The sequence below is a fragment of the Pongo abelii genome, chromosome 1 (assembly GCF_028885655.2).
Source record: "Pongo abelii isolate AG06213 chromosome 1, NHGRI_mPonAbe1-v2.0_pri, whole genome shotgun sequence".
In the NCBI taxonomy this organism is placed as follows: Eukaryota; Metazoa; Chordata; class Mammalia; order Primates; family Hominidae; genus Pongo; species Pongo abelii.
Genome location: NC_071985.2, coordinates 118,008,211 through 118,035,506, shown reverse-complemented (window position 1 = coordinate 118,035,506; position 27,296 = coordinate 118,008,211). Strand labels below are relative to the sequence as shown.

General features: G+C 39.0%; 2 protein-coding genes across 2 annotated transcripts in view; both read right to left on the bottom strand.

The window, feature by feature from the left end:
* Positions 1–3,792: 3,792 nt before the first annotated feature.
* NRAS (NRAS proto-oncogene, GTPase) lies at positions 3,793–15,951 on the bottom strand. Its single transcript, NM_001133789.1, is given in 7 exon segments — positions 3,793–7,218; positions 7,322–7,360; positions 7,697–7,820; positions 8,720–8,879; positions 12,994–13,172; positions 15,236–15,363; positions 15,846–15,951. Coding segments are annotated over 4 exon segments (570 nt in total). The 5' UTR covers positions 15,347–15,363; positions 15,846–15,951; the 3' UTR covers positions 3,793–7,218; positions 7,322–7,360; positions 7,697–7,700.
* Positions 15,952–16,103: 152 nt separating this feature from the next.
* Positions 16,104–27,296, bottom strand: part of CSDE1 (cold shock domain containing E1) — a gene marked incomplete at its 5' end in the record, with an annotated part of 41,062 nt that continues 29,869 nt past the window's right edge. The window contains 8 exon segments of the mRNA NM_001133212.1: positions 16,104–17,406; positions 17,802–17,934; positions 18,796–18,959; positions 19,755–19,933; positions 23,081–23,200; positions 24,394–24,506; positions 25,384–25,559; positions 26,155–26,262. Of these exon segments, the coding sequence (NP_001126684.1) occupies positions 17,359–17,406; positions 17,802–17,934; positions 18,796–18,959; positions 19,755–19,933; positions 23,081–23,200; positions 24,394–24,506; positions 25,384–25,559; positions 26,155–26,262 (1,041 nt within the window). The 3' untranslated portion in view covers positions 16,104–17,358.

The window sequence follows — 27,296 nt, the reverse complement described above, 5'->3', positions numbered from 1 at the left end:
GCAATGAACATGATTGTGTCTATAGAATCTTGGGATCTGGACTAGATATGAGGATGTGATCTGGTGATTCCCAGTTTGATAGATGGTTGTAGAAGTAGATTGGTGAAGTCAAGTGGTTTTCATAGTTTTACGTATGAAATCTTTTTTTTAAACTAAATCTTCCCCCCCCCGCCCCCACTAGAGACAGGGTCTCACTCTGTGGGCCAAGCTGGAATGCAGTGGTGCCATCATAGCTTACTGCAGCCTCAAATTTCTGGGATCAAGTGATCCTCCTGCCTCAGTTTCCTGAATAGCTAGGACTACAACAGGTGTGGGGGTAGCTAAGTTTTAAAACATTGTAGAGACAGGGTCTTGCTATGTTGCCCAGGCTGGTCTTGAATTCCTGGCCTCAAGCGATCCTCCCACCTCTCAAAGTGCTGAGATTCCAAGTGTGAGCCACCATGCCCAGCCTCAAACTAAATCTTGAATGAAAGCCTAAAATGAAAGAGATGAATGTGGAATTAATCTGGTGTGAAACTTGTTGGGAACTCCCACTTCTTCCCAACCTGCTCTTCACCCTACCTCCTCCTCCTTCCTTGAAGCTGGGGGGGACAAGGGAGGAGGAGCAGAACCACAGCCATTTAGCCTCTTTTCAAAGTCTCCTTTACACTCCAAGGACTTTGAACAGCATGGTTTAAAAACTACTAGTGGCTGGGCACGGTGGCTCATCCCTGTAATCCCAGCACTTTGGGAGGCTGAGGCAAGCAGATTGCTTGAGCTCAGGAGTTCGAGACCAGCAGGGGCAACATGGCAAAACCCCTTCTCTACAAAAAATACAAAAAATCAGCTAGGCATGGTGGTGCGCCTGTAGTCCCAGCTACCAGGAAGCTGAGGTGGGAGGATTGCTTGAGCCTGGGAGGCGGAGGTTGCAGTGAGCTGAGATGGAGTCACTGCACTCCAGCCTGTGTGACAGAGCCAGACCCTGTCTCAAAACAAAGCAAAACAAAAACCTACTAGTGAATCAAAAAAAGCAGATTCTGGAAATCGGGAGACCTGGGTTTGAATTTTAGATAAAATCAATATATTTTTAGGGGATTCAGTTTTCTCATCAGTAAAATGGAGATGATTCCTACTTGATATGGATGTGAAGGATAAAATATGTAAAAGCACTTTGACATTTTGAAGCAATATAAAAATATTGGTTTCTGTTTCTACATAGCCTTGACTTGAAAAGGAGAGGCCCAAGTAGCAATGAGTTGTGAGTCACTATATGCTGCATCTTGGATAGCCAAGAGGACTCGCAGGAAAATCAGGGAAGGTGACAATGGGCAGTGTCCATAGGTCAGCAGCCAGAACACCGAGGTTAAACGAGTTATATCAGAGTAAACACCGTCCTTCACCTTTGAAATAATCACAAAATTGCAATTAAGAAATTTTGTTTTAGAGGTTTCTGGGGAGACCCAGTAGAATATAAAAGATTCATAAGGAACCAGTATCTGTCAGATTCACTGCTGTATGCCCAGAGCAGTACAGGGGCTAGATACATAAATAAATTAGGAAGGAAAGTGTTAAGGAAAATGTACTGAACCGGTGTAACAAAAACATTTTGTTAGGGCTTATGGCTATGCCTCACAGGGTATCCAAATATGGTTCTCTTAGAGAAGCACAGCACAGGCCTTGGTAATTCCCCTTCATATGCCATGCTAGTTTTATTTTGAACTTTAATAGTAAATGTCAAACTCCTCAGCTTTACAGGCAAAACAAGCATACACTTAAAAGATCTCTTCATCTAACTTTCAACATGTCTTTACACTTCATATCACTGATTTACAAAAATATTCCTATCAGGAATGTTGGGTCTCAGTTATGTGAATTGATTTATAAGAAAATGTTTTAAAATCAAGTGCAAGTTTTCTTTCAGACTTAATTACAATCCACACATTTCAAGCTCCTACAGAAAGTATCAATAGCGCCAATTGTACCATGTCCACAGCATCCATTCTGGAAGATTGCTTTTCCTAACCTGGGTATTTCAGGCTGCTGCAAATAAAGGAGCCTGCTAGTAGGCAACTGCTAGCTACAACCACATCCTCCCCTATCAGACATGTAGCTGCCTCTATCTGTAGAAACATTTAATAGCACGCTAAGTCCCAGTGTTGCAGGTGCTACCCATTTTTACTTCGTATGGCTTCTACAAGTTGATGGCAATCTGAATTTATACTAGTTAAGAGACTAAGTTCATTCCTCCCCTCCATTCCCCATTCCCACTCCTGCCCCACCTCCAACACCAGTAGTTTATAATAGACTATTTCGGTGCAAGCGTGAAGTAAATCATGTGGTAGAATTCAACCGCAAATAAGAATGGTCAACTCAACTCTTGGTTCATGAATCTGAACCCTCTTATGTTCCTTTTGCAAGTGGAAAGAATATTTATCTCTATTTTGTATGTTCCTGAAGTTCCAGCTTTCTTTTATTAAGGTAAACGGTCACATTTCACTGCCCAGTTACTTTTAAAAGCATTACAAAGCATACCCTTCCCACTTGGAAACTGGACATTGATTCACTCTGTGCTCTCATGGAGCTGGACATCCTCAGACAGTTTTGCAAAATGATCACTAGCAAGGCCTCTTGGCCTCTTCTCATGTATTTATGGATATCAAATAACTCATGCAACTATGTTGGCCTTTCAGTGACCTTAAGTATTACTTATGAGAACAGAAACCTTAATAGCACAGAGATGCACAGGAGGTTCCCTCATATTCCAAATAAACAAGCTTCTTTAGGTACCTTCTCATTATTTGTTTCTGTAGCTTTATGTTGCTGAACAGAACAGCAGTTCCCACCAGAAAACATCCTTTCCTCTTTTCCGTTATTAGAGGGTCAAACATTAGAACAATTTTTGTAAAATGTATATGAAAAAGAAACAGAATTGTGGACTTTGTATGTTTCTCTCTCAAACGATCACCTAGGTCTCTATATGAGGTGATACTTTGAAAGATACAAATTCCCTAATTCTATTTCCTTTTCATATACATTTTATAATTAAAATATTTACTCTTTCTAGTTGTCCTAGCTAGAAAAAATATTGTCATTTAAAATTGGTTTTCCCAAGCTTACTTCGGCCACATGTTAATGACCTACTTTCCCTACCTCCTTTTTAAGAAAAAAAAAGTGAAAAAAAATTTTGATAAGTCTTTGGTAGAGTAAACCAAGGTCTCCAAAATTAGTATTCCAGTGTTAGTTGAAAATGCCTAGGTTTGATATTATTCTTTTTAAAGTCTCCTTAAGGTTGGGAAATCTGATATATCCTAATTCAACTCTCCTATTTTGCAAGTGAAGAAACTGGGCTGGCATAGTAAAATTATATTGGGCCTCAAGTTCTCCAGCCCCTAGCATCAATGCTTTTCCACCTATACCAAGATTGCTAGATTGTGCAGTAATGCAAAAACGAGACAAAAGAGCTCTAATGGCATCTTAATGTATGCAAATCTGACAAATAGCTATGAATCATCCCCAAGGTAATACTTTAAAGCAGGCTTTGATACATTTTATATTATGATGAAATGAGGAACTCAGATATTCCAACACTTCCAAATGTCACATCTAAAAGTTTGAAATTAATATTAGCATTCTATAAAGGCACTTCAGTGAATATAAGAATTATGACTAAGCCAAGAACTTCCAGTTTTTATTTTTTAAACATCATTTAACAAGAAAAACATTCAACCAAATTAAAAAGAATTAGGTTGGATTAATTTACAATAAAATAATCAACTTAAAATATCAGCCCTTCCATTTAGGGCCAAGGAGGCCAATAGTTCCTGTTTAAACAGCAGAATTGCACAATTATTTTTACCTATATTTGATGGCACAAAAAAATAAAAGTCTTACAACTTCCACGGACATCCTCCCCTCCCTCCAGAGCAGAGTTCATACAATTCCATCTTAGGTCAGTACTCAGGCTTTTAAAAATCATCTTACATTTTGAAATATAATACAACTACTCTGGTAACAAGAATACTTTTAAAACAATTCTTATAGAAAACAAATACCTTAGATAATTGTGTGGCACATCAGACTGCTCAAAGAAACAGCAAAGATGAAAAATAATGTACAAGAATTATAGTCCCTTGTTTATAGAAACCATCCAAATAAAATATTTTCCCTAATCTTCCTTGCTTCTTATAATTTATTAGCAGAGATGAATCACAAGAAGCAGAACGCACCATTTTTTGGTTCTTGGTTGTAGCTGCCAGCTTAGGAGTTCATGACTATAAATATAAAGCAAATATGATTATGCTCACAAGTTCTGGAATGGGAAAAAACCCCAGATATCTCTAAAGTGTTTCTCTAACCTTGCTTTCAAGTCATGACAAAAAAATTCACAGCAGTTTAAAGGATGGTGAAAGACTAAACATGGGCCCACTAAAACAGAGATTAATTTTACCTATTACACTCCTATAGTAAAAATTGTAATAAGTATGATATTGTATTAAGTAACATTCTATAGTAAGCTGTTGGAGCAAATACAGCATTTAACAGGTTCATTTACAGACCAGGCATGGTAGCCTTCAGACAGAACATCTTATTTTCACACTCTTGAACATGTAACCTTTAAAAAAACCAAAAGGAGTATGTAATTTATGACAGCTGGCCAGGCACTTAATTTGGGGAAAGAGAAGGATTTTGAGGTAAACTAGAATTCTTTTCAGCAATCACAAACATAGCCTAAAAACCACGTTTTACACCACACTGAAGTTATTCAGCTTTTAAGTTTGTCACTCCTTTGTGCCAAAATTCACACCTAGGTGTAACTTTTTTTTTTTTTTTGGAGACAAGTCTCTCTGTCACCCAGGCTGGAGTGCAGTGGCACGATCTCCGCTCACTGTAACCTCCACCTCCTGGGTTGTAGTGATTCTCCTGCCTCAGCCTCTCAAGTAGCTGGGACTACAGGCACAGGCCACCATGCCCGGCTAATTGTAACTTCTTAAGAAGCTATTCAAAGAACATACTCAAGTCTGAATTTTGGCCCCATTTAGAAACTTCTGTGCTTAGAACATACTTGGAAAACTCTAAGTACATACATACAAGGGCTATTGGCACAAGAGCCCAAGATGAGTAACTATCTTTCTCCCTAATTTGATGTCAAATTTAATAGATTTTTAAGAAAAAGAATCACTGGCAGTCACAGACATTAAAAAAAAAATGACTGAGGTGATAAGCCTCAGGAAAATTACAGAGTAACACTGCTCCAGAAGGAGCAGAAACAGAAAAGCAGGATTTCCATTTACAAATGATGACAGTACTGTGAAAGCTCCCAGAATTAGCAGTAAGAAGCACAACTCTCCAGGTTCATTATACTCTGGGCACAGTATATGTTTCTTCTCTTCTGAATTTCAAGGTAATATGACATTTGCTTGATAAATGAAAATTCATAATATAGAAGATGGAGGACCTCAGTAAGTATTTAGATATTAAAGACAGGAACAAAGTGGCCATTTTGGAATTAGTCTTTTATCAAAAGTTATCCAAGTCTATTTTTCATGGGAATTACCAGGGTATTATCTGCAAATTAAAATGCCAAGCCTCCAAATCCTCATAAGTATCAATTAATTATATTTTCCATTCCTGTCTCAACAATTTCAGCTTCCTGTTTTGAGCAAACTCATCAGCTTAGATTTATCAACATCTTGTTTTAAACCCTTCAAAGAACATTATGAATAAAGAAAATTTAAAACATTTTTCAGCTGGGACATCCTCATTCTCAAATGAGAATATTGGCTTAATTTAGAGTTTCTACATGGCTAAAAGAAAAAAAAAATGTATAAATACGTGATACCGAGTTTTCCAGTCATGGTAAAGGGTTTGTGCTAACTGACCTCTTCTTTCCTTGCAGGGCTAACTGCAGCCACCCAGCAAAATTACTAGCTGGAGTTACTGGTGCAATGAGCAAATGTAGAAGAATTTCTTTCTCTGTGATGCTAACTGGATTGTTCAAGTTTTGAAACTGTGACCCTGGTCCATTAGCACCATGCTTTACTCAACTGAAATAATCAAGCCCCTATTGCTGTGGGGGAAGCTGTAGAGGGTGGGGTGAGAAGGGGATTGAGGGCAATTATATACATCATTAAGATACCATGATATACAGTGAAAATGTAATTTGTTAATATACTATATTTGAGGTTTGAAAATCACTGATCACAGCTATTAAATAACAATGCACCAAAGTTTTACAATATTTGAACATCTGCAAATGTAGAGCTTTCTGGTATGACCCAAATTTGAATACAAATGGAAGTTCATTGAATATTAGGTTTATCAGTAAGCTAGAGGAAACAAATTACATACATTGTATAGGTAGTAACCTATGAAAAAAGTGGAGATTAGGTAAAAATTAAGTGAAATTATTCATATGCTTTCAGTTTCATCTTTCTCCTGGGAAAGCCCCAAAATAGGCCTCTGGAAAACCAATTTCATACATGTACAAAATGGCATCTGCTCTCAAATACATACAGCTTTCCTTCAATGGTAGATAAGTCACAGACGTATCTCACACATTCATTTCATGCATAAGGATTTTTGAGACATCTATTCCACTGAAATATTATAAAGGAAGTCTACAAACCACTTCTAGGAAAAAGGCACTTCACTGTGAAAGTTGGATTTAATTACATCAAAGTTGTGAAGACTAGGATAGACTCAAAATTCAGTATTAATTTTTGTATTTATGAATCTAGAGCAGATGCCAGTTTAGAGAATACAGCCGATAACATTATAAACAAACCAAACAGCAATAATAACTATATTCTTGGCAAAACAGTAATTTATGACATTTCTCCAAAAATTAGCATAGTTCTAAGTTCAACAGTAAAAAGAAAAAAAAAATCACCAGCAGTTGCTACTTTAGAGCTCAAGACACTGTTTTCAATAGAATTTCACGTTTGCGGTTTGGTTCTGTTTCAGACATGAACTGCTTTTCAGATGAAAAACCTGGGGTGGCAGAGGTGTGTTTGTGCTGTGGAAGAACCCAGGGAAGAAAAATAACAGGGAGTAACAAGAGGTGCATTCTCTGGTCAGACAGCCAAGTGAGGAGGTAGTTATTCTGAGAACTTCTCAAATAGAGAGTATTGTACTAAACTACTGAGAGGTGGGGAAGTAGCAGGAGCTTCTCTGTGAGACTGAAGATAGCAACAGGAATACTTCTCCTCCAGGGAAGTCAGGACCAGGGTGTCAGTGCAGCTGAAATAGAAACAGAATTTGTGTAAGTGACACATTCAGAGTATAAGAAAAACAAGTATACAAAATTAACAGGAATGAGAATACATTTCCAAACTTGTCCTACCTTGAAAGTGGCTCTTTTCTGACAGAACTTTAAAAGTATCTGTAAAAAAAGAACAGAAACCATGTCCTTATTATTAACTAGTTTCAAAGTAGTGATCCTTCAAATTCCTGGTCATTGCCAGGAATAGGGTATGCCTACATTTCATAAATAATGTCTTATAATTTCTAATGTTATCAAAACTATAAAGATACCTGTGGAATAATCAAATGTTTTAAATACTTTAGACCTCAGTACTTTCAGAAAGGGTGTCATATGGAAAATGTGCAGGATAGGCAGAAACTCAAATAACATATAGACAATAACACCAGCACTCCTCCAAACTGCCCAATACTAAATACTAAGATTTATAATTATGCCAAGAAACCATATGCTCACCTTGTTACATCACCACACATGGCAATCCCATACAACCCTGAGTCCCATCATCACTGCTGTTGAGTTTTTTCATTCGGTACTGGCGTATTTCTCTTACCAGTGTGTAAAAAGCATCTTCAACACCCTATAAAAGGAAAAAATGAAAAAAAATGAGAGAGCTAGCTCAACGGACACAATCCAAATTATATGCTCTCTTGCATTTGTATCTCTTTATGTGGACATAAGATTCCAATTACTAAATGAATAGCTGATAAAATAAAATACGGTGATTTAAGGAAGAGAACACTAAATTTCACATTCCTATTGAATCACAAGAACAGGCTGATATAAAAATGGCACATTTTGCCAAATAAACATTCAGGCAAAGGAAAAGGGTAAAGTGAGAAATACGGAACAAAACTACATTAAAGACTCCATTCAGAAGGCTTTAAGCCCTAAACGGGCTGGTGTTGACAGAGAAATAACTAATGTTTATAAATATTTTTAGTCAAGGATCTTCCCAAGAAATATTTGTGGATGTTAATGCAGGAGTAAACATGCCATAACAGAATATTAGTAAGTTCATTTTGGGTTTAAACAAGCGTTAAGAAAAAGAACACTATTAAAAATGCCTAACAACAGGCCAGGCGTGGTGGCTCACGCATGTAATCCCAGCACTCTGGGAGGCCCAGGTGGGAGGATTGCTTGAGGCCAGGAGTTCGAGACCAGCCTGGGCAACATGGTAAAACCCCATCTCTACTAAAAGTACAAAAATTAGCCAGGCATGATGACGTGCCCGTAGTCCCAGCTACTTGGGAACCCAAGAGACAGAGGCTGCTGCAGTGAGCTGAGATCACAACACTGCACTCCAGCTTAGAAGACAGAGCGAGACTCTGCCTAAAATAAAAAATAAAAATAAAAAAATGAAAAAAATGCATAACAACAAAGAATATGAATATGGATCACATCTCTACCAGAGTTAATCAACTGATATTCTCTTGCCTAGAGCAAACTCTTGCACAAATGCTGAAAGCTGTACCATACCTGTCTGGTCTTGGCTGAGGTTTCAATGAATGGAATCCCGTAACTCTTGGCCAGTTCATGGGCTTGTTTTGTATCAACTGTCCTTGTTGGCAAATCACACTTGTTTCCCACTAGCACCATAGGTACATCATCCGAGTCTTTTACTCGCTTAATCTGCTCCCTAAAAACGGGAATATATTTTCAGAACATAAGAAAAACAAGATTAGTCTGGGTGCAGTGGCTCATGCCTGTAATCTCAGCACTTTGGGAGGCTGAGGAGGGCAGACTGCTTGAACCCAGGAGTTTGAGATTAGCCTGGGCAACATGGCAAAACCCGGTCTCTACAAAAAATATAAAAATTAGGCCAGGTGCAGTGGCTCATGCCTGTATTCTCAGCACTTTGGGAGGTTGAGGTGGGCAGATCACAAGGTCAGGAGTTCAAGACCAGCCTGGCCAATATGGTGAAACCCCATCTCTACTAAAAATACAAAAATTAGCCAGGTGTGGTGGCAGGCGCCTGTAGTCCCAGCTACTCAGGAAGCTGAGGCAGGAGAATCGCTTGAATCCGGGAGGCGAAGATTGCAGTGAGCCAAGATCACGCCACTATACTCTAGCCTGGGCGACAGAGTGAGACTCCATCCCTCCCAACCCTCCCCAAAATACATATATATAAAATATATATTTATATATATAATTCATATGTATAACTTGTGTATATATATATATTTATATATCTTATATAAATATTTATGTATAACATATATAAATATATATAATTTACATATAAAAATATATTTATATATAATTTATATATATTTATAAATAAAAATATATATATACACATATATATTATAGCTGGGTGTGGTGGCGCATGCCTGTAGTCCCAGCTAATTGGGAGACTGAGGTGGGAGGATCACCTGGGCCCAGAAAGGTCAAGGCTGCAGTGAGCCATAATTGTTCCACTGCACTCCAGCCTGGGCAACAGGAAATAAGAAAAAAAAGAAGGGAAGAAAGAAAGAAAGGGAAGAAAGAAAAGAAAAGAGAAAAGAAAAAGAGAGAGAGAGAAGGAAAGCGAGAGCAAGAGAAAGAGAGAGCAAGAGAAAGACAAGATTTCAGGAAGGAATAAATGGCTAGGGCAAAAAAGAAACTAGCAAATTTTATGTAGCCCTATTAACTTCTAGTATTTTTGCTTTTTTCTACCACTTACAGAAGACATTGTATACTAAAGAGACTGCTTTAGACTTGTTGCAGCAGCCATCAGGAAGCCATAAGTACAAGCTCACCTTCTACTGGGAGTGGATAGGTATTTTATCCTGACACATGACCTAGTGAGGCTCCTGGATTCTCCAAAGAGCTTGGCTCTGGATTTAATTGGCAACTAGAAATCACCCTTTAGATTAAGGTCTAAAGTATAAAAAGTGAAGCTCACTGCTGCTAAACAACTAGGTGTGACAGTATTTAATGGAAGGCAGTCTATCACTTTTCAAGATGGGTGGTGCTCAAACATTTTCTTCAAACAAATTGTAGATGAAGCTGGGCATGGTGACTCCCGCCTATAGTCTTAGCACTCTGGGAGATTGAGGTGGGAGGATCACTTGACCTAGGAGTCCGAGACCAGCCTGGGCAACATGGTGAAACCTTGCTTCTACAAAAAATACAAAAATTAGCTGGGCATGGTGGCACATGTGCCTGTGGTTCCAGCTACTCAGGAAGCTGAGGTGGGAGGATCCCTTGATCCCTGAGAGGTTGAATCCTGAGAATGTCATGCCACCGCACTCCGGCTTGGGCAACAGAGAGAGACTCTATCTCAAAAAAACTAAAACAGGCCGGGCACGGTGGTTCACAACTGTAATCCCAGCCCTCTGGGAGGCCGAGGCGGGTGGATCACCTGAGGTCAGGAGTTTGAAACCAGCCCGGCCAACATGATGAAACCCCATGTCTACTAAAAATACAAAAAAAATTAGCCGGGCATGGTGGCGGATGCCTGTAATTCCAGCTACTCGGGAAGCTGAGGCAGGAAATCTCTCGAACCTGGGAGGCAGAGATTGCAGTGAGCCGCGATCGCACCACCGTACTCCAGCCTGGGCAACAAAAGCGAAACTCCATCTCAAAAAAAAAAAAAAAGAAAAACTAAAACAAAACCTTGTATCTGGAAGCCCAAGCTATAAAATAGAAAACATAAGAACTGCTCTTAAGTAAAGCGAGGCTGAAGCACCTAGAACTCCTGACAGCACCCCTTTCAATGAATGTAAGACACACCACACAGCACACCTGGGAAACAATTGCTTTAGATTGTCTTGACCAACACAATCCAACAGTACTTTATGTGATGATGGAAATGGTCTATATCTGTACTGTTCAACATGGTACCTACTAGTAGCTATTGAGCATTTGGTGGTCGAGGAACTAATTTTTAAATTTTATTTAATCTTAATTAATTGTAAATAACCACATACTGCACAGTACTGTTTTAGACTCCACCCTTGGATTACCCACAAGGTCATGTAACTGAACTATATTCCATTGGCTATTTGCAAAACTGTGCTTGATGGCAGTAGCCTACATTAAGGGATAAGACAGCCTAAAGTACCTGGACCATGTCACTGTCAGGTTACTACTAATTTTTACATTAAACAAGCTTCTTTGAGGTTCCATGGGAAAACTTCCTTCTAGTCTGAGCAACTTAACTGCTTCAGCATACAGATACGGAATCTTTCAGCTGGCTACTTTCCTTTTCACAACAGTGACCAAATTTGTAGTTCACCTTTAGAAAGTCATTGGAGCTTCATGCACAATCACAGAATATGCTCACTCCTAAATTTGTTTTATTTCCTTTACCCTTAATTTTTTTTGTCTCACTTAAGCCTATTTTTCATTAATTTTATCTTGCTCTACTATATGCATTTTCATAAGATGTTTTAAATACTCTTTGGTTTGAGCTAAGGCATATAGAAAAATGAATAAATTTCTTGTAAGAAAGAAGAAAAATGACTTCTAGAAATTCAACAAACATTTATTAGATGCATGCCAAGTGTGGGCATTTTATTAAGTACTGCTATTACTTTTAGACAAAAAAAAAAATGGGAAGTACAACAGGTTAGGAAAAGAACACTTGAATTCAGTTTTGGACCAATCTGCTTTTGAGAGCAGACATCTTCACATGGATAGAAAATAAGCCAAGACTCAAGCCTTTAGGCAGAACACTTAACTAGCATTTACTGTGTGCCAGGCACTATTCTGAGTGATTTGCATATTTATTAAAACTGTAATCTTCACAACTCTATGAGGTAGGTATTATTATTTCCATATTATAGGTTAGGAAAGCCACATAGCCCCTAAGTCACGTCGCTAATAAACAGAGCTAGGTTTCAATCCAGGTAGAGTTCCCATTCTTAACCATTATATTATTCTGTTTAAGATCACTGTGCTAAGAAAAAGGAGCTTTGGATTTTTGGTCCTGGCTCTGCTACTAATAACAATCCTGACTCCAAAACCTAACAAACGACATTCTGAGCTCTGTTTCTGATTCTGCAAAATAAGAATATTGTACTAGAATTTTTATGGTCCAATCTAGCTTTGAAACTTTATGGTTCTATGGACAAAGTCTATCTTTATGTTCCCTTGCTTTGTTTTCATCTTTATGGACTTCCTATTTGCTTACTCCTATCATTTTATTTTTTATTTTTTTTGGAGACAGAATCTTGCTCTGTTGATTAGGCTGGAGCGCAGCAGTGCAGTGGAGTGAGCATGCCTCGACCTCCTGAGCTCACGTGATCCTCCCCCCTCTGCCTCCCGAGTAGCTGCCATCATGTGTGACTAATTTTTTTATTTTTATTTTTGTAGAGACAGAGTCTTGCTCTGTTGCCCAGACTGGTCTCCAACTCCTGGGCTCAAAGTGATCCTCCCGCCTTGGCCTCCCAAAGCACTGACATTCCAGGTGTGAGCCACTGTGCCTGGCCTATCTTTTCCATTACATACTGAAAGATGTTTCTTGGACATGTTTTCCTCTCTGAAATTCCTTTGTGATCTCTAATTACAGCAACTCTGGTTCCGAGTCGTTCCCAGTAGCAAGCTTCACTTATGTATTATCAAACATTATAGTAATAATATATTATGTAAAATAAATTCCAGTATTAACTTTCAGTAATTACCCTAGATTCTCAATGTCAAACAACCTAAAACCAATTCTTCCCGTAATTAAAAAGCTCTATCTTCCCTAGTGTGGTAACCTCATTTCCCCATAAAGCTTCAGAACACAAAGATCATCCTTTCGGAGAAAATAATGCTCCTAGTACCTGTAGAGGTTAATATCCGCAAATGACTTGCTATTATTGATGGCAAATACACAGAGGAAGCCTTCGCCTGTCCTCATGTATTGGTCTCTCATGGCACTGTACTCTTCTTGTCCAGCTGTGTCCAGTATGTCCAACAAACAGGTTTCACCATCTATAACCACCTGTTTTCTGTAAGAATCCTGGGGGTGTGGAGGGTAAGGGGGCAGGGAGGGAGGGAGGTTCAATTTTTATTAAAAACCACAGGGAATACAATGCTATTGCCAAGGTTAAATAAGCCTCTAACTATTCAAGCCCATTTCTGCCTATCTGGTTTGTCCCTCAAATTGCTAATATATAATCACAAACAAAAAGTATCCAATATCACCCTATGTAAAAGAAAACCCACCAAATTCTATATGCCTGCAGAAAAGAAATATGGTCACTCTGTTCCTGGAAAAGATTAAGAAAACACAGTAACTCAAATGACAACTCTACTGCAGCCAGGAGGCTACAAATTAAGTACCTAGTGTATTTCACTAAGCTATGAACTGGACTGTTTCATTTGTGCTGTTTATTTTACTTAAAGAAATCTAAACATACGTTCACCAATTATAACTTGGCCCTATATACATCATTTGTGTTTATGACTAAATATACAAATACCTTTTGTTTCAGAGAAGGTTTTTTTTTTTTTATCATGACAGATGTACCTTTGGGAAATATTCCTGAATCAAATTCTTAAAGGTTCCAAACAAGGTATCGTTATGATTAATTTCTCAGGAAGACAAACATGCACAGATCATATAAAAAATACTTTCATTTTGGTTTTATGGCAACAGGACTTTTACTTGTATTTTAATGTCATCACACTTGGAGAACTCTCTGGAGTACTGGAAGTGCTCTATACTGTTATCTGGGTGGTAGCTACATGACTATATAAAAACGCAAAAAGCACTGGGCTGTAGACATAACATTTATATATTTTATTGCTCAATAAATCAAACATTTAAAAATAATTAAAATATTAAACATTTCATGTAAAATATTAAAGCTGTTAAGCTCAAAATAAAGATTTTGCCAAGGGTTAGCAACCAATTTTTTATAATGGCTATATTAGAGTTAGTTTGCATCAATTAAACACTAGCAGCCAGATGGTAGGGAGGCCAGGTGTTGATTAAAATAATCTCTAAAGTTAGGCCTTTCTAAACTGAACAAAACTACAAAACCCTTTATTTATTTATCTATCTATTTATTTATTTTTTGAGACGGAGTCTCGCTCTGTTGCCCAGGCTGGAGGTCTGTGGTGTGATCTCAGCTCACTGCACCCTCCGCCTCCGGTTCAAGCGATTCTCCTGCCTCAGCCTCCTGAGTAGCTGGGATTACAGGTGCGTGACACCACACCCAGCTAATTTTTGTATTTTTAGTAGAGACGGGGTTTCACCATGTTGATCAGGCTGGTCTTGAACTCCTGACGTTGTGATCCGCCTGCCTCAGCCTCCCAAAGTGCTGGGATTACAGGCGTGAGCCACCGCGTCCGGCAAAACTCTTTATTTAAACAGCCTTAGGTGCCACTTACTGAAGACAATCTATACCATGAACTCTCATAATAACAATAGAATCCCTAAGTACTATTACATAGTGCTTTACCATTCATAAATAACTTAAATATATTAACTTTCCATAACATCCCTGTGTGGTAGGCAGGACAAGTTTATGGTAATTTAAAACATGAGGAAAATGAGTTTGAGAGAGATTCATTTGCTCAATATCACACAACTAAATAAACTGCAAACAGGGACCAAAATCCTAGGCATAAAGACTAAAAATCTCAAGTTCTTGCTACTCCAATCATCTGGTCTCAGCTGCTTCAACTAGCTAATAAATAAATATTGAAGAACACTCAGCTCTCTGAATCCTTTATCTCCATCCTATTATCTCCCATACAATCAGACAGTCTCGCTACTATGGCCTGTGTTTCTCACGTAATAGAGCTGTTATATATGAAGAAACTCATGAATGAATTCAACACTGAATTTACAATAGTTTACAGAACTGTTAAAAACTGGACAGGTTTTAGAAACTTCAGCAGCTAATAAAAATGAACTGTTCTCTATAAACACGTTAAGCTTACTGCATAACTGAATGTATACCCAAAATAACTTTTTACTTTCTCTCCTCTTATTCCTTTAATACAGAATATGGGTAAAGATGACCCGACAAGTGAGAGACAGGATCAGGTCAGCGGGCTACCACTGGGCCTCACCTCTATGGTGGGATCATATTCATCTACAAAGTGGTTCTGGATTAGCTGGATTGTCAGTGCGCTTTTCCCAACACCACCTGCTCCAACCACCACCAGTTTGTACTCAGTCATTTCACACCACCAAGAACCTGTTGGAAACCAGTAATCAGGGTTAATTGGCGAGCCACATCTACAGTACTTTAAAGCTTTCTATAATCAATGGAAATGAAAACCCTAGCGTAACCTTCCATTTGGTTCTTAAAGTGACTAGGGAACGCAAAAACACCGGACTAATATCGGCCTCACACTTCTGGAGTACAGTTTTTTAGCAACCCCCACCCTTAGCTATTTTTCAACAGTCCTTGGGCCCCGCCCTCAGCCTAAGCAATGGAAATCCCCCTTCCTATTACTCCCCGAAGGCTTCTCAGCTCTAGCAGGAAGCCTCCAGGCCGCAACTCCTTCCCATTCTCCCTTCTGTCTCCAAAGATCTCCCCACGTAGGCACCAAATGGAAGGACCCCCGCCCAAGGCCTTTGTCTCCAGCTGGTAGATTCTGCTCGATTTCAGGCATCAGTGAAACGCCTGAACATTCCACAGCCCAAAGCCGAACACTATGCATGAGAGAAACTTACCTCAAGCTCCACTGCCTCTGCTTTGGACAGATTTAGGACCACAGCCGGGAAATATGTTGGAGACCCCGGAACCGCCATGAACAGCCCCCACCAGGGAGCGGCACTTCCGGCCCCGCCCGCTACGTAATCACTCGGCGCCCCGGGCTCGAGTCCCCGCCCCGGCCACGTGGGCCTCCGAACCACGAGTCATGCGGCAGGCCGCACCCAGACCCGCCCCTCCCACACGGGACGTTTCAATAATGAAAGCGCTAGGTGCTAGTGTCTCAAAAATCAGTAAAACTTTATTCGCTTCCATTCTTTCGCCATTAACAGAAAACTGGAGAAAGCAAAAATGTTTTGTGTTTACAAAGATAAACCGCCTCTTTACCCAGAGATCAAAACCTCAAACGACAAGGGGGAAGATAAAACCGCCCTCCCCCACATCCCCTGAGCTGACCCTTGTCATCTTAGACAAAGCCTTCAGTCCACTGGCCAGTGACCCTGTATATGGCCAATTCAAGAAGAGGGCCAAGAAATCAGACCCATCCATTCCCGTGATATAAAGTTGAACAGAAGCTACACCAAGGGTCAAGTGTCTGTATTTTACAGGACACAGTAACCAGGCGGCTACTTATAAAAAAAACAAGATTCATTTCAGGCACAACTTTTTTATTTTTTTTTGTTTTGTTTTGTTTCTAAATCAGTAAAAGAAACCGGGTCCTAGAAGCTGCAGTGATCTAAGCAGCAGCAAATTTGTGCATTCATTTTTTTTGTTTTTGTTTAAATATGTTTAAATTATCACACTGCTGGCACTCCTCATTTGCATGAAATTCTGCACCATACTTACTAATTGTAGTAAAGTTACCCCCCAACCCACGAAAAAAAACCTACTCTGGAAGATAATTTTCACTGAAATATAACCAAACTTCTTTAAGTGGATTGTGACAAGATTATAAATGATATGAAAAATAACATTTTAAAATTTGGCCATCAACTTTAAGAAATGGTTTGCCTATACAAATTTTTGTAATTTTTAAAAGATAATATATTCTACCCTCATATGGTCCTCAGAATTAAAGCATAATGAACAGGAAGAAAAAGGAAAAGAATGCAACTGAGTGCTAAGGCAGAACATCTTGCCAGAAGTAATTAATGAAGGTAGAGTATATAATGAAAAGTGCAGAATTTCATAGGGCCAACAAGATAACAGTCTATATTTTTCACTTACACAGGCAAAGTGGATTCTGCAATTACCAGTTGCGTTAAATGCACCAAATAAAGCTCCTAAAATTGATACTATAAGGCGCCACCTTAAGTTTTCCAGGCTGCAACTGTGCATTATTTTAAAATGGTTTTCTTAAATTTATTTATTTTTTTAAACATAACACGAGGAAGGTGTTAAAACTGGTGTAATAGCTCAATAGAATAAGTATTCCAGATTTCGGGAGGGATGAAGAGGGAGATATTCAGAACCCTTCACCAGATTCCCCCCAACTTGATCATAGTGGATTAATGATGTGCTTTGTGGATGTGGTTAGTCAATGACACCAGCTTGACGGATCTTTCTTTCTGCACCAAACCCCTGTGGGGGGGAGAAAAAAAAAACCCTGCAGTTAATGATTTGAGCGCACAACAATCATAGTACATTCACTATTCCGAAATGAAACTACAAAAGCATTATTTTTAATCATCTTATGCAGTACTAATTCTTTCCTAGAGGAGAAAATCCACAGTAAGCCCTCCTGACTCATTCATTACCTAAACTATCTTCAAAGCATCAAGAAAAGAAATGTGCTTCTTACTGTAAGTAACCATTAGGTTAGAGGCTGAACCAATGTGTAGAAAGTCCTAACTAGTTACAAGCAATATGGAAGTCTCCCTGCTTCATTAAGTTTCCTGACCTATTGTTTAAATAGGACCACACATTGTACATTGGTCTATCAGTTGGCCTCCCCCAAGCCTTGTATGCCCTCATACCATTGAGTTATCTGGTCCCCTTGGCTGACGAAGAACCATTAGGCGAGGAGCACTGGCATCATCCAGAGTGATATTCTTCAAGCGATTGACCAACCGATCAGGTCGAGGAGCTGCAACAGCCTTGGGGCCCTCACTGTAATGAAGTCAAAAGAACAGAAGAAACCACACTTGGTGGGCAGACAGCAAGCACTTGCAAAGGAGTGTGTTTTCCACCTAACTGCCCAAATGACTCACTTTTTATGATGGGACTCTTGCCTAATCTACCTAGCTAGAAAGACAAGACAGACAAGTTTGTTTATGTATTATTATCCCCAACTCAAGGTCCCAACTTAATAGGAATGGAAGGAATCATTTGCAGACCCTAGACTTGAATGCAATCAGTGACCAGTTCCACAGATGCATAAAAAAACAAGGTAGCAGATGTGGTAGCTAACACCTGTAATCCCAGTGCTTTGAGAGGACACGGCAGGAGGAACACTTGAGCCCAGAAGTTCGAGATCAGCCGGGGCAAAATAGTGGGACCATGTCTCTACAAAAAATAAACTGGCTGCATGTGGAGGCGCATGCTTGTAGTCCCAGCTACTCGGGAAGCTGACATGGGAGAATTGCTTAGGCCCAGGGGGTTGAGGCTGCAATGAGTCGTGATAGCGCCATTGTACTACAGCCTGGGTAATGGAGTCAGACTGTGAGACTGTGTCTCTGGGCAGGGGGAAGCAAAACGGCATTATGAATCAGGATGGCTAAACTATTAGAATTTTACATAGCATATAACCTAGAAATGACATAATGGAAGAAAAGGAATTTGGCAAAAATTTTAAAAAACATGTACTACACGATCTTTTTGTATTCAACTAGAAGTAGGAAGTATCAAGAAATAAAAAGTGGCAGAAGAGGGGAAAAAACAAGGCACAGAAAAGTAATGTGACAAAACAGAGACTATAAAGTTGAGACACTCCAGGGTAGTTACTAATCAAACCACAACAACAAAACTCACCAGACTCGCCAAACATTACAGGCACTGCACTTGCCAGTGCGCTGATTAAGAATCACTGAGAACTCCACCTCATCTCCTGCCTGTAGCTCAATGCCATCCTGAACTTCTTTCACATGGAAAAAGAGCTTCTTGCTGTCTCCTACTTCATAGTTAATGAAGCCAAACTGAAAAAAAAAGTAGGTAAAAAAGAGAGGACATGGCACACCTCACTCTGAATGAAGCACAATGTCTGCCCCTATCTAAAAGGATGTATAAAACATGGTATTAATGTTGATACTCCAGTCCAGCTGCCTGTGGCAAAACCTGTCAGGGAAGAAATGTATCTTTGAAAGTGCCATTCACTATATCACAAACTTGAACCAAACAAATAAAAGTTGCCTTGTTCCTTCATATATTATGAACTAAGCTTTTTGAATTAAGCAAACTCATCAGGAAGCTGTTACTTAAACATATATATTGTTTGGATCCCCTCTAGAATTAAGCTGGGTTATAGTAGCAGCCATACAAAATGTTATTATTCTCTGTACTGATAAAAAAACATTCTGAGGACTCAGATTTTCCTGAGACCTCAGTAGTAAGACTAAGTTTGTTTGCCCTAAGCTTATTTTTTAAGTACTTTTGAACACGGTTTCTGTGTTTGTGTGATATGCAAAAGCTCTAAGCAAAAGTGTACAAAACCATATAGTCCTTCTACTCTGGAAATCTCACCCCTAACTTATTTTCCCCATTGCGTAATATTAGTTACTAATACCAATCTTACTTTCTCATTGCTAATATAGTCACTTTTTGTGTAGTTTTCTGTTTTTATTAAGCTACCTCAAATGACTGAAAAAGGTAAAGTAGAAATAAAAAACAAATGAATGAATGTTGATGATTTCCCCTTGGCTGAAAAAATTGGAAGGTTTTGGTTACCAACTCATAGAAGGATCAAATTCAGATACAGAGATGCTGGCACTTACCTGATCTTTCACACATTCCACTGTGGCCCTACGCAGGGGTGTGATGTTGTAAGCCATAGTTTGTGCATTTTGGCCCAGGACACACAATTGGAACTTGACGCTCTCCCCTTTCTGCAGGCAATCCCCTTTGTTGGCCATCCCAACGATGCCAAATGGATAGACCTCACCTTTCATATCACCTGTAAAACAGGTACAAAGTCTAAAAGCTAGTATTTCACAACAGTCCTCTGCTGATGATCCTAGGAAGTTTATATAGTTGCTAAAAATGTGTTATGTTACCTAAAATACATATACATTTTTAGTACTCAGAAGTTTCACCTTAAAGCTTAAATGAAATCCTAAATGTTAAATACTACCATGGAACCAAATGAGAATGTCACAGCTCCCATCAGTACTTTATTAGCTGATGAACAATTTTAAACTGCATTTATAAATTAAAAAAAAAAAAAATACTGTCATTTACAATCCCATTACCTAAATTTTAAGCACTATGGGTTGCTAATATTCACAGGACTATCTTCTTCCCAAGTTCACAATATGAGCCAACCAAAAATACTTTTGTCCCATACTCAATCAGCCAGTAAACAACTAGGCAGGCATAGGGAAAAACAATTTAGATAAATTTGATACCCCATCTCCTTTTTTTTTTGTTCCAATTCTGGCTCCCTCACATAGGTTCCTTCTTCCAGATCAGAGATCAAAACCCATTTTCCTAAAGGGCCAGATAGTATTATTTTAGGTTTGCAAGTCATCCTGTCTAACCAACTCTGCTGTTGTAGTGAGAAAGCAACAAAAAACAATATGTAAACAAATGGTTGTGGCTGTGATCACAAAAAAAGGCCACCATATATGCTGAGCCCTGCCCCTACAGTATGAAGTTGCCTGGAGCCCAGTGCATGCTACAGATAAAAACTATGCCCAAGAATTCAGCTGCCTAACAATTCAGCATCTAGGCAAATGTACTCAGTCAACAATAGTGGAAAACATGAGAAAAACAAGTGGGAAGCAGAAGCTTCTAACCATCCTCTTGATGATTACAGGGTAAGTGAAGAATTTTTGTCATTGTTGTTGTTGAGACAGGGTCTCACTCTGCTGCCCAGGCTGGAGTGCAGTGGCGATCATGGCTCACTGCAGCCTTGATTTCCTGGGCTCAGGTGATCCTCCCACCTCAGCTCCTGAGTTGCTGGGACTACAGGCATGCACCATGACTGGCTAATTTTTGTATTTTTTGTAGAGACAGGGTTTTGCCATGTTGCCCAGGCTGGTCTCAAACTCCTCAGCTCAAGTGATCTGCCCACCTTGGCCTCCCGAAGTGTTGGGTTTACGGGTGTAAGCCACCACACCCGGCCTTTTTTTTTTTTTGAGACGGAGTCATGCTCTGTTAACCAGGCTGGAGTTCAGTGGCATGATTCAGCTCACTGCAACTTCCGCCTCCCAGGTTCAAGTGATTCTCCTGCCTCAGCCTCTGAAGTAGCTGGGATTATAGGCACCCACCATGATACCTGGCTAATTTTTGTATTTTTAGTAGAGACAGGGTTTCACCATGTTGGCCAGGCTGGTCTCGAACTCCTGACCTTCAGGTGATCTGCCTGCCTTGGCTTCCCAAAGTGCTGGGATTACAGGTGTGAGCCCCTACTCTCGGCCCCAGCTGACTTTTAATTTTAAATACAGGAACCAAAAAACTTTGAGGAGATAATCCAAAGAGATCAAGTCATGAGGAAGGGTGATTAGAGGAAGCTGGTCTGACTTCATGCAATATCAGTAATTACCATTTATGATGCACATACTAATTCATACTTTATAGAACCTTCTAAGGCTGAAGGTATTACCATTTTAAAGATGAAGAAACTGAGCTAGTAAAGATTTGTCCAAGATTATATACTAGAATGGTGTCCAGATCTAGGTCTGCCCAACTTCAAAGTCTTAGTATAAGTTACAGTTGTGTTCCTGAATAAAAGAGCTAGTTCTTACCAAGTGTAATCTGTCTAGTCCCGGGCTTAGAGATGCCTAAACAAAACCCTTGCTTTGGACTATATCCCACCAGCCTTAGAGATGCTAAATAAAACCCTTGCTTTGGACTGTACCCCACAGCCAGTGCTGAAGAATGAGTGGACTGGGAAGTGGGGATGCAAAAGGAAGTAAAAGCAGCACGTTAGGAGGAGATGGAAGGGCAATTTGATATCATATCATGAGTTAAAGTTAGTAGTCCATACTCCCATGGCCTTTTTAGGGGTGTGATGTCATGGCATTTGTTTAAAAATTCATATTTAGAGGTGGGAGAACAGTGGTTTTATGTAAAACAGAAATTCTAAGAATCCCATGTGGTAAAGGAATAGGTTATCAAGGTTCATTTCCTTCTCTCAAATGACCTGCTATTCACCACTTTATGTTCGCTGACTCTTAGGTGATGCAAGGACTTTATTCTCTGTAAACCAAGCCATCATCTTTTTAAAAAAAATTTTTTTTATTATTAGTTTTTTTAATAGTAGAGACGGGGTTTCACCATGCTGGCCAGGCTGGTCACGAACTCCTGGCCTCGTGATCCGCCTGCCTCGGCCTCCCAAAGTGCTGGGATTACAGGCGTGAACTACCACACCCGGCCTACCAAGCCATCATCTTTGGTTGGAATACTCAAGCCCTCTCATCTACTCCACCATCATGTAATTCTGCTATCCTAATCATCTACAGAGTTCTCTCCTGTTTCTATCGTGTATTTATTTTATGCATACAGATCATACAAAGTTGGTCTTTCTGATGGTGACTGTTGGGGGAACAGTGGCACTGGAACTCTGGGAATTCTTGAAGATAGTGGGGGAAATAAGAAGAAAGTAGAGAATGAAAGGAACCCTGAGCTAGAAACGAGAAATAGGATCCTCATAGAACTCTTAACTATTAAGAAACAGATTATGTACATGTGTAGTGTGGGGGAAAAAAAAACAGTAAACTTTTACAAGAAGCAAAAATACAGAACTGAATGCTTACTGATTTAAATACTAGTGAAGGAACTGAATATTTGATTATCATACACTCAACATTAAATGCTTTGGTATCAGAGTTTGTTCTTAAGTCTATCTCAGTATAATTCATAGTTGCTCATGTATCAGTCATGTGCTCACAAAGCAGTCATGTTTTCACTATTTAAACCCAGACTGACCTCATTTTCAAGGGGTATAAAAATAAAAAGCAAGCATGAGAGAGAAGTCACTTTTCCTTAATTCAGTTTTAAACCTAAAAACAACTGCAATGAGCACCATATTTTAAAACTTCATAGGTGCTCATCTGAAGTTACGGCAAATTTCAAACAGCCTGATAGTGATGATCCTTACCCTCCTCCACAATCTCAATCATTCCTTGGTACTCAGTCTGTGTTGGATCAACACTCCTCAGGGGGCGAATTACTTTGCCAGAGTAAATGGTGGGATCAGCTTCCTCAGTAATGCCATTCACTACAAAACAAAGGCAGGTACATCTTTCAATTTTATTTCATCTCTACTATACAGAAAGACAAGTAAGCAAAAAATAACAGCACAAATGTTAACAGGGTAGGTTGGCTGCCTGCTATTGAATGGGGAGGGAACCTGAAGCCAAGTTCTATTTTTAGAACAGCTGCTGGACTTTAAATACTTCTAAACTACCAAAATGCCTGCTTTTCCTAAATAGAATTGTTTAAATAAAATTGTTTAAGGAATTAATAAGTATTCATAAATAAAACATGCCTTGATCTCTTACTTTTTCCAAGTGACCATATGTCATTTTTTAAGAAGCCTTTCCTGGTCTCTAAAATGTAAATCCCAATACTTATATACTGTCCTGATTCATCTTTATTACATGTATTGTTGTCTTTCTAAACATCATATACAGTATTTTACTCCTCCAGTCTGCCCCATATTTTCCACCAAAAAATAAGGTCAATGAATACAGGGATGTATCTGATTTCTTCACTGCTGTATCCCCAGTGTCTAAAACATAACACACACTTAAGAGTTCAGATGAGAGCCAAAAATAAGTCACAGGTCTTTTAAAGTCAGAGATCCTAAATTACAATTAATTTTTTTAACTTCCCATTATTTTTCACATTTAGATTCATTCTTCTTCAGAACAATCTTCCAGGGAAATGCCTCTCTTCCCTACTCCATGGTGATGTATACATATCTTGGGGTTATTTTTGTTTTTTTCAGACAGTCTTGCTCCGTCACCCAGGTTGGAGTGCAGTGGTAGGATCATCATGGCTCACTGCAGTGAGCACAACCTACCAGCACAAGCGGCCCTCCCACCTCAGCCTCCCAAGTAACTGTGACTACAGGCATCTACTACCACAGCTGGCTATTCTGGGGTTATTTTTCAAAAGAAGACAATGAATTGAAAATATAAAGCAAATTTCCTAAAATATCTAGGCCAGTCCTTCTCAAACACCTAAAGGATTTATTAAAAAAGAATGCCCACTCACAGAGTTTCAGTGGGTATGGGATAGGGTCAGAGAACGTATATTTCTAACAAGCAACCAGGTGATGCTGCTGTTCTAGGGAATCGCACATGAGAATGACTGATGTAGAATAATTAGGCCTCATCTCCCTCTACTACTCCATCCTTTATCTCCCACTGAAAAGCACAGGCTGAATAAGAAGTCACAATTTATTACCTGAGTGTGTTTTGTTCACTTTTTCTGCACTGACTTTGTTACCTTTGCCTTTGGACAAGCTATACTCGACCATGTCCCCCAGTTCCAGGCTATCAACATCACCGGAGAACTCACTAAGGAGAAAGGAAATGACATTTAACTAAACATTACCATAAACATCAACAGTAACAGGTAGTCTTTATTTTACAGTAACAGTCATGGCATGGCATGTTTATTTACGTTAGACACCATTTTAAGTACCTTCTATGTATTGACTCATTTAATCCTCAAGAATGCCCCATGAAGAGGTAACATTACCCCTAACTTCAGGATAATGAAACTAAGATACCAAGAAGTTATTTGGTAAAAATTACACAGGTATAAAGTGGCAGGGCCTGGATTCAAAAACTGAACTGTCTGGTTCTAAGAGCCCTTACTTTTTTTTTTTTTTTTTGAGACAGAGTCTCACTCTGTCGGCTAGGCTGGAGTACAGTGGTGCGATCTCAGCTTACTGCAACCTCCGCCTCTCAGGATCAAGTGGTCCTCCCACATCAGCCTCCTGAGTTGGTGAGACTACAGGTATGCACCACCATGTCAGGCTAATTTTGGTATTTTGTAGAGATAGTGTTTCACCGTGTTGCCCAGGCTGACCTCGAACTCCTGGGCTCAAGGTATCCACCTGCCTCAGCCCCCAAAGTGCTGGGATTATAGGCACAAGCCACCACACCCAGTCAGACCCCTTACTCTTAACCACTATATTATACACCAAACGGCCAACCCTATGGTACCAACACAAAAAATAAGGCTGCACAGGCCTTTCTATTTCTTTTGGCCACAGGCTCTGTATATAGTAAGATCAGTGGTTAACTTCAGTTTATATCTTGCCATAATTCTACCAATATGAAATCTGGACCTCAACAAGTATAATCAATTAATACTAAATGTTTTTTATTCCAACACCAAAGAATGGATGGTAAGTTAGCTGTAAAGTTCCTGAAAGTCACGCCTTACCTGTAATGGAAAAAGATTTCCTTATCATGATTGGCTGTTTCAATAAATCCAAAATTATCCTTCAGAGTTGCCACATAACCCAAGAGCCTCTTGGAGTTAGAATTACGACCTAAAAGTCGCACACAAGTTGCAACCTGCTGTCCAGGCCTCTGTTTGTCACTAATACTAAATTCAACCTGTGAAAATTAAGGATGCTCATTAACACCATATCACTTCCACACCCTCTCCTTAACTCAGAAAACAAGACCTATAACTCCCCCAGTGCATGCTTTTCATTCCAAATATCCTTCGTAATTATTTCAATGGAATTGATTTTCACCAAAACATTTATGTCTCATCCCACTTTTCACAAAGAATCAAACTTTTGTCTTTCAGTCTGTATTCCTTATAGATTCTTAATTTCTTTAGAGGGCTATCCAAAAACCAAACATATTAAGTATGAGAAAAAATGAACAGCAACGTAAAATCTTTGGTGTGCTTTTACTTTGATAATGTTTCAGTAGTAACTGTTTTAACTTTCTTACCAATAACGATTTTATTAAGCATGTTTTACCTAATGTTTAAACAGCTAGATTAACAAGGCTTTGATTAACAAAGAGCTTGACAGACACTTTTAATAAGCTGCTTTCAAATAGAAGATATTCATGTATTTCTCTTAAACACAAAATATATTTCAGCAGAACTTGATAAAATTTGAAGAACCCATCCTGCAGGATTTATGATTAAGATGACAACTCTTAACCCTCTCTCGAATGAGCAGAATTATCTTGCCTTATCTCCTATTTGAGGAGAAGTAGATCCTTCCACATCCTTGGCTTGAAAAGCAATAGTAAGTTTCACCCCACAGTCATCATAAGCAATAATGCCATCCTCAGCCTCCTAAAGAGATACAGTCAAAAATAGAATGAAAACAATCTCAAGAACAAAAACCAATAAAAACAACTACAGTTCTTACAGATTCTTGAGCCAAAGGATTGGTACAGCTGTAAAAATGTCTTATTCCAGGGTTTTCTAACAGATTATTCTTATGAATAAAAGGTAGTCTTGCCTTAAGACTAGCTCAGTCTGCTGTAATTTTTAATTGGTCTTTCAATCTTTAGAATCTCATTTTTGCTATTGAGGAGAAAAAAGCTTACTGAAAATGTTTAATACACCTATGCTCCTCATAGCCAATCAGAAATTAAACTGGGCATGTTACTTCCAAGGAAGTAGAAATTCTATAAGGGCAAGAAGCTTCAGTATTTCCTAAAGAAGCTGCGGAAGTATCCTCTTTTAGTAGCACACAGCATCTTGCACAGTATTTAATATATAATGTCAATCAATATACTTAACAATGCAGGACAATTTGGTATATGATCTAGCACAGTTCAAGTACTTGACATAAAGTAGATGATTAAAATTATGACATACTAGTATTTCAACAATTTTTTAAAATACCAGACTTCAAGGAGAAACAACATTTCAGTCATCTTACATGTAAGAATAATTAACTCTTAAAAAATCTAAGGGCTGGTCTGAAAGTAGTGGGTTATCTCAACTGATTGCTCAGTCAGTTACAGATCGAACTTCCTTGTTCTACTCTTTCCCCCCTTCTCACTACTGCACTTGACTAAAAAAAGTCTAAGAAAGTTCAGGTGTGTCGTATTGAATCACACCGTTAAGTAATGACAGTGTACAGCAACTACATAAATTATACTGATTTTATGGTTTCAACATTTCTATGGAGATAATGCCCACGTCCCTACTCTAGCCCTGACTTCCTTCCTAAACTCCAGTCCTCATTACAAACTATGATATATTCAAAACCAATTCATTTTCCTCTTCTACCAATCACATTCCTTCCATAACTGCTATATAATAATTTATTGAACACTTAAAACATTACCAGGTATTATGTATTATCAAATTAATCT